The sequence below is a fragment of the Geospiza fortis genome, unplaced genomic scaffold, assembly GCF_000277835.1.
Source record: "Geospiza fortis unplaced genomic scaffold, GeoFor_1.0 scaffold117, whole genome shotgun sequence".
Taxonomy (NCBI): domain Eukaryota; kingdom Metazoa; phylum Chordata; class Aves; order Passeriformes; family Thraupidae; genus Geospiza; species Geospiza fortis.
Genome location: NW_005054500.1, coordinates 568,102 through 579,458, shown reverse-complemented (window position 1 = coordinate 579,458; position 11,357 = coordinate 568,102). Strand labels below are relative to the sequence as shown.

Sequence of the window (11,357 nt, the reverse complement as noted above, 5' to 3'; positions counted from 1 at the left end):
CTCATTATGGGGATGAAAGGAGATTGCTGCATTTCAAATGACATATATAATTTAGACACTTATTTCTAGGAGTGTTTGGAACAGGGAATGAAGAGAAACTAAAATGTTTGAAGTGACTTGAGTGCTTCATAGTTTTTAATGTGACTGGCAAAATACACAGCCCGATAACTTTTAAGGCTGCTAATGGAAGAATGGCTCTGAAACTCTAACACACTTCTTTCTTTTTTTGTTTCCTAATACCAGTATTTATTTTAAGGCATGAGTAGAAACTAGTATTTGTCACTATGTAAAAAAAAAAAATCTCATTTTTTTTTCTGCTGGTAGTTACCCGCTGTGCCACCAAAGTGGAAAGAGGAGTGGGATTGGTATTCCAGAAAAAGCAGCCAGCTGGTGAGGAAAGTGGCAGCAGGTCTGCTGCACTTGGATGGAGCTGGGAGATTTTTTCCCTTGGCATTCTGAATGTTAAACCTTCACAACAAATGGAGAGCATGGAATAATCTGTATTTCAACAGTGCAGAGTTTATTCCAAAGAGAATTCAGTAACGTATTGGGAAGTACTTATTTAATGGTGTTCTTTTTAGACTATTATGGCAAGCCAAATCCAACACAGCCTCTGGAATTTTGAGGCTGAACAAGCCCCAGATGCCCTCATGTTGTGCAGATTATCTGCACAGATTCTGTACTGACACGCTTTGGTGACCAAGGGCTGTCCTTAGCAGGCAGAATCGTGATTCTCTCTTCTCTCTCAGCCCCATTTATTGAGATATCTTAGCAGTAACCAGACACAGTGTCTGTGTTCCACGGGCTGTTCTTGGCAGAGGCTGGTTTGGTGCATTTCTGCAGCAAATTGCCCATTTTTTTCAGAGGTCTGTGAATCTTTAAAGCAAATGGGCATTTCCCTCTGAGCAGTGTGGCAGCCTCTGTCCTAACTTTGGAACCCCCTGTAGAAATCTGGATGAGATCTATGCCTTGCAAAAGTCTCTCAAAACTGTTGCATTATTTATTTTTATTCTGCTTCAAGGACAACGCTTTTCAAACCAGGAGATGACACAGAAGAGCCCTGGGCTGTATAAATATAGAATCTTTTTTATTTTTTTGGTTAATAGATACAGTACAATTTTTGACTACATAAGAAAGCGTTGTTTTCAGTGCATACATTCTTCAGGCAGACAGGAACATGGCAGACAAACATTCCTTGGTGGTTTGAACATGGCACTTGGTTTATTTCTGTAAGTCCCAAGTTCCTGGGACTTGGGACTTTTTATAGTTTATTTCTCTAAGTCCCAAGTTCCTGGCTTTTCCCAGTTTTCCTTAGGTTATTTCTGTAGGTCCCAAGTTTCTGTTTTTTCCCAGTTTTCAGTGGCTGCTTTGACAACTCAAGGTCTAAGGAAAAATGAATTTAGTGCTACCAGGAGAACAGGACAGTGCTCAGTGCATCCCACATTGTTCTCCCTGTCACCCTTGTGGTCCCAACTGACCCAGGCCAGCAGGTTTTCCATTCTGTGTTCACAAAAATGGAAATAACAATGTCAAACAAACCACCCAGTGCTTGGGCTCAATACCTCCACAGTCCCCTGTACTGCCTGACTCCTGAGAGGCCCAAATCTCAAACTCCTCCCTGAATTTTACTTATGTAAGATGGTGCTGGTGTTGTGACTTTGGCAAAATTCCTTCTGTTCTTTTGTGGTGTAGTAAAAACCCAGGAAAATTGATCCCAGTGTTTGGCCATTACATTTTCAGGGAGGAAAAAAAAGAATTATTGCTGCCTTTTGTGTTTTTAATTCACTGTATGATAAGGAAAGACCTCTAGGCTGATCTGTGAGTGTGATACTGATCCTGAGCAATTCCTGTGTTCAGGGAAACCTGATAATGCTTATCTTGCTCTGCAGCTATTTGCTACAGGAACTGTTTGCGGCAGTTCCTAGTGTGTCCCCTTGGTGCTGGTGGGATTTAGGGATCCTGGAGCCCAGCCCACATCCCCAGAGCTGGGATGGGCCAGATGGAATCTGCCGAGTGAGGCAGGACATGAAGGACAAGTGAGGGGAAACATCAGGACCCAGCCTGGCCAGCTGCAGGCTTGCATGGCAGCTGAGATTCCTGCAGTGAGCACAGAGCAAATCCAGTGACAGAAACACCTGGATGCTCTGAGGTGTCCTGGCATTGGCCAAGCAGGTGAGGGAGGGAGGCTTTGTGTCCCTGGGATGTCAGCAGGAGCCCTGGGTGTGCTCACCTGCAGCACTCAGGGCGTTTGTTTGACACCATTACTCAGACTTTGAGTTCTATCTGATTTCCTTCACATCCCAAGCAGATACTTGGGATACATCTTGCTGGAGATCCCCTTCTTGTGGGGATAACTTGGGAGAACCTTAGAGAAACCTCATTGTTTGAGGAAAGGACTCTGGCAAAGATCATATTCACACAATCACCAGCCTTCATTCTGCTCCAGACACCAATATTGAAAAATCAGTAGATTAAAAAGCTTCTCCTATTCAGGGAAGGACACAAAGAGACTTCCAGACAAACTAATACAAACTAATTTTCCTTGGCTATATATAGAGGGTTTAATGTGAAAATCTCACTTTAGATTATCTAGTTCAGCCTCTGCAAGCACAGGATAAACAGCAGTGAAATGATCCTACACCTGATCTTAGGGAAAAGGCAGAGCAAAGCAATTCCAAGGGGCTGGGAGGGCAAATAACAAGAAATAGATGAAAATTAGAGAAAAGGGGATTCAGGAGATTGTTACAACACCAGCCTAAACAAGAACATGCAGGTGAAGGCACTTGGACACCTGGTGGGAGGTGATTGTTGGAGAAAAGACAACACAGTTCCACGGAGAGCTCTGAGCTCCTTTGCCCTGAATCTCTGGGCTTCCAGGAGCACAAAAGCAGGAGGGGTGAGCACCATCAAAGGAAACAAAGGTACATGTTAATACAGATCCCACTGAGCTCAGGTTAGAGAAAGCAGCTGGCAGACAGGAGTCGAGTAAGAATCCCTGAGAAGTCTGAAAAAATAATAAACATCACATCATTTAAACAATTTACCCCTTCTGATCCTCTAGCCAATCCACCAGCCTCCAATTAAAACCCGGGCAGTGGGAATCCCTCACCTTTAACACATGCTGCACATGGTGACACCTCCAGGAATGAGATAAACCTGCCAAATTCCTCCAGATTCCTGTTTCCTAACTGAAACTAAATACCATGGAGAAGAAGTGAGAGGCAGAGGCACTCCCAGCCAAGAGAGCTGCTGTGCCATGGCACTAGTGGGGCACTGTAAACTGGAGCCTGGCCTGCAAGCATTAGTGAAATGTTTAGTACAATACTTAACTCTGTTACATCTGGGTAGTTCTTTCTCTTTGGACTAAAATGTTACAAATTTTACCATATAAATGAAATACTATATTTGTTGCTACAGGGTACACTATATACATCATTGGAAGAAGAGAACAATAATTAAATTAAGGGAGGAGAGAGAAGGACAAACAAAATATTAGTAAATAAAATAGAATATGTTCAATAATACTTTTCAGGCAATACTTTTGCTTGTTACATTTACTATGAGGAGGAAAAAAATCTTCCATGAAATAACATTGGAAACAGCTGCCCAAACTTCAGTCAGTCCCTTCCATCACTGATGAGCTCAGGACGTTCTCAATTCTGGCCCTGCAGAGGAGCCCTCAGTGGGGCTGTCAGTGCAACCAGGGCTTTAACCAGCTGGAGCACTGGAGCTGTGCCTGTGCCACCACCTCAGGTGGCACAGAAAGGCTGGTGGTTGTCACTGAGAGCCAGAAGGGCCCTGGCTCCCCACAGTCTGCTGGGCCCGCTCCCCAGATGGGCTCCTGTGGCTCTGCCCTTGGAGAAACCCTGCAGCTCATCCTGCAGAGAGGGGAAAGGGGAGGCCACGTGCTCAGCTCCCTCAGCAGAGCTTCTCATGTTCCTCAAAACACAGAGCACACCTGCAGGTTTTGTTCCTACATTTCAAAGTTCCTCAGTGAAGGTTTTTCAGCGCCGTTTTCTCACCCTCCAGCTCAAGGTGCAGTAACAAACGTCTCCAGCTGAGGCCATCAACAGCAGAGTCACACAAAGGCTGCACCTTCTCTTCCTTTGCCTCATCAGTCATTTATTTCCACAAGAACTGATTGATTGATTGATCAACCAGTTGATTGATCGGAGCTATAGATAGCTAACAGTGTTTGATGGAAAACCAATCCAGTGAGCTTCCTGGGGCTCATCAGAATTCTTTCCCAGTAGCTTCTTCTCTTCTCTGACCAGCTCTACTTAATACATAGGTACTAAAATACAAAGCAGTGCAAAATGACCATAAAGCAACTACAGCCCACACCTATCTAGCAGGTGCACTATGAGCAGGGGGCTCTGGAGGGACTGCAGGTGATTTATAAGGGACTCTGAAGTCAAGGAGAAGAAGCAGTGCAGTTCCCCAGAGCCCATCCTTCAGATGCTTGAGAGTTCACAGTTAACGTGGGGTGGGTTTGGAGATTTGTTTTCCCCTTTGATAATACCTGAGGCTTGTTTGTGATTCCTTCAGCACAGCCCACTGCAAGCACTCATCCAGAAAACTTCCTTCGCTGCTGCGAGGGCATGCAGCTGTCTTTGCCAAGGTAACAGCATCATTTTGCAAGGCTTGGATTTCATCCCCCTCTAGTCTGAATCATGAAAAAAAATTCTTTTTCCACTGAAGAAATCAAATCAAGGGAAAAGAGGAAAGGGTTGTGCAGATCTTGGAGGAAACTGCACAGGGAGCCATTTACAGATCAGTTTGTAACTCAGGAGGTTACAGCCCTCACTGTCAGTGAGCATCTTGCTCATCCTGGTTTTTTCTCCTTGCAACCTGGAGACCTTTCCCTTCCTAAATTTTAAAGCCAACTCTGATTGTTACAGAGCACATGAAAGGCTAAGGATTATTTGCTGATTTGTGAGGCTGCTGTGATGATGCACAGGGCACACAGGGCACCTGGGCACTCGTGTAACAGTCCCTGCCACCCACAGCTGTGGGGCAGGGGCAAACCCACTGTCAGTGTCTCACATGGGAGAATTTGTCATCCTTTCAGTCCTGCTGCAACAACAGCTTTGAATTACCCTGAACCCAGGAAGAGCTTTGCATTTGATACCAGTATTTACCTTGGCAAGACAGAGAGAATTGTGTGTCACAGGGGCTTGCAGCTTAACAGGGAGAGTATCCCCAGGGTCAAACCCTTGGGCACCCCCACAGAATCCAGAGGAAATTTTTTTTTTGGTTTTTTTTTTTTTTTTTTTTGTGTGTTGTTTTAGTAAATAGTCTGTGTGCAGAAAGGAAACATAAAAATGCTGCTGCCCTGCTGGTGCCTCAAGGGTGTGTGTGAGTTTTGCTGTAACTCTTGTGCTGGTAATGAGAGTTTTCTGCACATTCACACAAAGGTATGTGTGAGCTGGGAAGTTCTGTTTGAGTTGAAAGGTTCTTGCTTAAGGCAGTGATTTTGCCTTGCAACCATTACAGAGCATCTCCAGCAAGGTTCCCTATTGCATGTCTGCAGAATAAACTGCTGTTGGAACAAGGGGAAAGCCCAGGGCCTCAGATTCAACCACAGTGTGTGCCCTGCTGCCCCAAAGAGCAGGCACACGGGCACTACCAGCCTGCTCTGGGCCATGCCATCTTTAGGAGTGTATCCTCTGGCCAGTGGAAATTACTAAATCCAATCTGCAACAAAAACAGCTTGGATTGCAAAATATTTCAGAAATATTTACAGGAGGTGAAATCCCAAGTTAGGAAGGGTGTTTCAGCTTTTCTCCAAGCCCAAAACTTTCATGTGGCTGCTGCTGTTTTCAACAGATCCCTTCCAGCACTGACCTAACCAATCCCTGCAGGATGTGTCAGGGCCAGCAGCTTGAACTTTGTGTTCCCAACCAGCTTGGCATGACCCTGATGGGGTGAAGTGGGGATGCAGGAACCTGTGGATCTGGCAGTGCCAAGAACAGCCCCAGCCAGGGGGAGGAGTGGCAGCAGTTCAGGGTTACAGCTCCCACCATGACTCTGACAGACAATGCCATTAATTCACTGCAGATCTTGCAATAGGCCTTTAAAGAGAAGAGAGAAGATGCTCTGAAATTGTTTCTAATCCCATCTGAGATGTGCCAGAAGAAACATGTGAAGCATTATCCCAGCAGAGTTCCCTCCTGTGTCACCCAGGCTCCCTGGGGCACAGCAGAGCCTGGCAGGGCTGAGCTCAGCCCCTGGGGGCTCTGCTTACACTGGGGGGGCTGAGTAGTGCATGACAGAGTTGTAGTCTGGGGGAGGGCTGTGGCACTCCAGGCTGGGATCCATGGGGAGCAGGACAGAGTCTTCCAGGGGGAACTCCATGGTGTCCTCTTCCACCTGCACTGCTGGCTGGTACTTGACAGTCTCGTGGTCAGCCAGGATGGATTCCTTGCTCCTGCTGACAGCTCTCCTCCTGTTGGGAACAAACATGGGGATGTATCCAGCCTGTCTCTGTAACCAATGGTCAAAATGATTTCTTGAAGAAGTAAATATATAAAAATATCAATTTACCTCTGTGGCAATCTGTAAGACAATTTTGCTGACTGGATGAGGAAACTGAGGTATTTTAAATAACTTTGTGTTTTAAAAGTAGATTTAGGAGTAATTCCAGCTCTGCTGCCCTGTCCTTTCAGCTCACCACATTTCAGTGCACCACAGATCTCTTACTTGTAAAGGCACCTGTCCTGTACACACAGTAACATCCTCCCTCATTGTTCTGACACAGGTCAGTAAAAATTTGACTTTTCTGAAAGCAGATCTGAAGGCTATGACTTTTCCTGAAGCATAAAATACTGAATAATCTCTGGCAGACTCTAATTTAAACCAATACTGAAAGCAGGAGCGTGCATTGAACATACCCAGGCAGTGCAGGGCAAAATCCCTTTTATATTCCCCAGCCCTTTAACGTTCCTGACCCAGGGGCTGCTGAAGGGCAGTGCTTTGCAGCATCCCAGCTGCTTTTGTTTCCTGTCTCCCCCTGTTCCAGGTGATGGAGGGTGGGACAGAGCAATTTCCATCACATGGAGCAGCCTCAGGGTTCAGAGCAGGAGAACCCTGAGACTTGTGTCACAAGGTGACCTCGAGGAACAGCAAGGGCTGTGGAGAACTCAAAAGGTTCTTTCTGTCACAGACTGCCTTAAAAAGGATGTTCTGTCAACCTTGGTTTGCACTTCTGTGGCATAAAACCAGGACACTGAGCAGCTCCTTGGAAGAGGCCTGGGTAATTGAGGGGTGCGCTAAAGGATTCCAGGGTGAGAGTGGCCTGTGAGCTGCTGCACTTTGCTCAGGACCCTTTCACTCTGGGGAAGGAACCTCAGCCACAGCCTCATCACAGCACTGCTCAAGCCTCAGCTCAGAATGACTTGAATGTGCCTGGGAGAATTAAAAGTCAGGCAGTGCACAAGCACTTAGTGTGTGTGCTTCATATGTGTTTAAAGTAGTATCAAGTTACATTTTAATGACCCTAAACCAAATCTGAATAGTCAACAGTTCATCAAATAATTGTAGAATTCATTACACTCATTTTATTGGCACTTGTGCAGTGCTTCCAGTCCCCAGCAGCTGCTCATTTTCTCACTGGGGTGCTTTAGGAAGAAAGCAGAGCCAGTTCCTGCTCCAGGGAACAAACCAAAGCCAGGAGCCAGACACAGCAAGTGGAGGGAGGGCAGCAAAGCCATGAATGGGAAAATATCAGATCCAGGACAGGAACTGTGTGTGTGATGTTTTCTGGATGGTACAGCAGAGAGAGCAGGTTGAATGGCCACACAGAGCTCCTTTCAGCTGGAAAGGGTAAATCTGCCCTGCTGGGTTCTGCTGCTGGGACTTTACAAGTTGTGTTCTCTTGCCTCTAAATCTGGAACCTGTCAAAAGTTTCAGGTTTCCCATAAGCTGCAGATATTGCCACTGGCTGACAGAACCACTGTCACTATATTTAAAAAAATAATTAAATAAAAAAATAATAAATTAATAAAAATAATTTTAAAAAACTGGAAATATCCCAGGTGTTCAGAGCACTGGCTGGAGTGGAACAGTGGTTCCTGCTCTGTGCACAGGCACAGGGGCAGCCTGCAGGCTCCATCTGTGAATTACCCACAGAATGGGTGCTGATGTTCTGTACATCACCCATGAAACTCTTGTGCAGCCAGATTCAGACACAACTCCCAGCTGAGCTCTGATCAGCAGCAGTGGGACATGGGCTGGTTAATTTAGAGTCTGATTTTAGTGTGCTGGGCTGGCTTTCCATGGCAGGTTTGCACCTCCAGCTTTGGGAAGTGAGCCTGAGCTGTAGGAACCAGCCCACCACGTCTTGCATGCCTAGAATGAGCCTGGCTTCCAGGATTGCTGCAGTTTATAGAACAAAGCTGCTGTTTCTGTGCTTTCAGACCTGCACAAGGCATTGAAACCAAACCTGTGGAGTGGCAGAGCAGAAATTCTAAAATAAACAGTAACCCTGAGAACTTCAACAAAAAATGTAGCACCCTGTGCCTTCACAACTTTCACCTCATTGTCCAGAGAGAAACAGGAGTGGAAATTCCTTTTGTATCCTACAGATTTGGCAGCTGTCCATTCTCCACACACACAGTTTGTCTGCAGATAAACTTCCCTGACATGAGCCATGCAACCACAACTTGGTTTATTTATGGGATTCTCCTTTTGTTGCTCAGCTCCATTGGCTCGTGTCAGACAATTCCATGGATGCTCTGGCTTCCAATTTGCCAGGTATTTGTCACTGGAGGCAGGGAGAAGCTTGAGAGCATCAGTTTAATTTGGAAGCTTGAGAGGGGTAGTTTTAAATTATTAGCTTTAAGGCACTTACAGTATGGAGATACTGTAAGTTCCTTAAAACTAATAATTTAAAACTATCCCTCATAAGTCTTACTACAATGCACCTTTCATACTTCTATTTCTCTAAAGTATCTAGTCTTAGTTACAGAACCATCCTTTAAAACTTATTTCTAATTCTATTTCTCTCTCAACAATGTTTATCCTATTCCATAATATTTCTAAGTCAACATTTCTTATCTCAAAGTTTACATACAAGTACATGCTACATAAACCTTCTGTCAAACTTTAAAACTCTTTACAAATTCATTTCCCACAAGCATCACTTTAATTTGGCCCCCAACCTGCATTTCTCTGAGTTATTAGGGTTAAAAGGGGAATTTTCAGCCCCCTGTAGACTCCCAGCAAGTTTTCCTGTTGTGTTCCTGCCCCTGTGGGTCAGGAGTTTGGATATCTGGGAATAAATAACTCTGCCTGCTGCTGAGATCAGGCTGGGCTTTGGAGCACTCCTGAATGTCCTCCCTGCTCCAGACACTGAGCTGCAGGGCTGGGCCAGAAGGAAGTTGTGTCACTTGCTATCTAATGGCAGACCAAAATGCAATTAACTTCCACTACTATTCCTTTCATCTCAATGTATTTCCTAATTAAAGCTCTCTGTGGGGCTTTGCATTTTCCCCTTTCATGCTGCTGTCACAGACAGAGCCTGCTGTGCATATGCAGCTGCTGCTGCTGCTGGGGATGAGGCTGCTCATCCCTTTCCATCTGTCCTTGGATGTGCCCCAGCCTGGCTGTGCTCAGTGCTTGGGGCTCCAGGGTCCCCAAAAGTCCCTTCCTGGCCTGGCCCCTTGGCAGGTAAGAGCCTAAGTGAGAGATGTGGGACTCCAGGGGCTCTCCAAAATGCAGTTTGTTGTATCCAAGGTGTTACAGCAGTGCAGGGTCATGAGTGACAGAGCTGTGCCCACAGCTGTCAGCTCCAGCTGCAGGCAGGCCTGGAGACCCCTTGGTTTTGGTTACATTGCATTAAATACTTTTCTTTGCTGAGCATCTTCATACAGAAGAACCAATCTATACCTTAACTATTATCTATAGCCTATCATAACTACTCTCATTATAGCAATATATATATTTATAATTATAAATATATATAATTATAGTAATATATAAAATAAATACTATATATAGTATTTATAGTATATATAATATATATAATAATTAGTATATATTTTATAGATATATATTATAATAATAAATACTATAATTATTACTATAATTACCATATTCATGTTATTGTTCTCAATCACTAAAAGTTAGTACACTACAGTTTAAGCTAGAAGTTGTTTTTCAGTTTTCTTGCAGTAGAAAATTCTGAGACTTTTTTGCTACTTGCCACATCATCAGGCTTATTTGCCTGTGCTATCTTGCTGCTTGGTAAAAACATCTGCTTGTTTGAGGTGGGTTAATCCTTTGCTCTAAGCCATAAAACCCATTCTAACTAACACACCCTTTGCCTCCTTGGTTATCCAGTAAGACTGGATCAGCAATTCTTTCCTTCAATATCAAAACTTGCTTCCATCTCTATTCCTTCATCAGACTCTACATTCAAAAATCTTTCTGCTGAGCACACATATCTGTGAGACTTCCTTGTCAAACTTTCATCCTTCCCAGCAGACAGGGACCTTCTCCCTGAGCCCCCAGCAAACAGCCTCTGCCTGGAGGGGCTGCATTGGGCAGTCACACAGCTGTGCAGCTCCAGAGGTCACTGATGGGTATGGAATGGACTGATTTCATTAAAGGCTGGCCAGCCCTTGGCTCAGGGCCTCTCCTGGGCTGGCACTGCCCCCCAGGTGTTTCCTCACTGCTCTGCTCTGCCTGACCCTGCAGTGCTGTGGGAGCCCACCAGAGATAAATGGATAAATCAGTTTGGATAGATCTGCTCAGGCTGGAACTGTCCCAGCCCAGGCTCCCCGGTCAGTGTCCCCAGCATGGCCAGCACTGAGGATCAGAGGAACACCACAACATTCAGCTGGGGTTCAGCTGCCCACTGAGCCAAACCTGCCACAAATTGCTGTGACCACCCTGAGAACTCACTTTCCATGCACAAGGTGTCCTGTCTAAAGACACAGCCTGCATATTAAATGATCTTCCACAAACTTTTTAGTTTTCTGAAGGCACCAAAGTTGTTTAGAAGATAGCACAGAGGATAATCCTGCAGTAGCTTGAAGGCCTGAGTGACCTGCTGAGGCTTTTTCTTCCTACTGTACAAAACCAGAGATTTTGGAGATAGAAAAATACTGAAACCATCAAAGAGCTGGGAAACCATTAGTGGAGCTGTTTATTTTATGTGAGAGGGAGGCAGTTTCTGTTAATCTACACTTTGGGGTCAATGACTTGAAGGGGACTGTGGAGAAAGAAGGATGGCTGCAGGAAAATCACCCTGGGCAGGGAGGGATTCCTGCCCCAAGTGCAGCAGCTCCTCCTGCAATGCAATAAAAAACCCAGGTATTTTGCTCCCAGTAGGAAAAACTAGTGGACTTTTCTGT

At 45.2% G+C, this 11,357-nt stretch overlaps 1 protein-coding gene across 2 annotated transcripts in view; it reads right to left on the bottom strand.

Moving 5' to 3' along the window:
• Nucleotides 1-1,066: 1,066 nt before the first annotated feature.
• LOC102034196 (vascular endothelial growth factor receptor kdr-like) overlaps nt 1,067-11,357 on the bottom strand; it is a 127,099-nt gene continuing 116,808 nt past the window's right edge. For both annotated transcript variants that reach the window (XM_031063374.1, XM_031063375.1), the window contains one exon: nt 1,067-6,448. In XM_031063374.1, the coding sequence (XP_030919234.1) occupies nt 6,244-6,448 (205 nt within the window). In that variant the 3' untranslated portion in view covers nt 1,067-6,243. The remainder of the gene's footprint in view (nt 6,449-11,357) is intronic.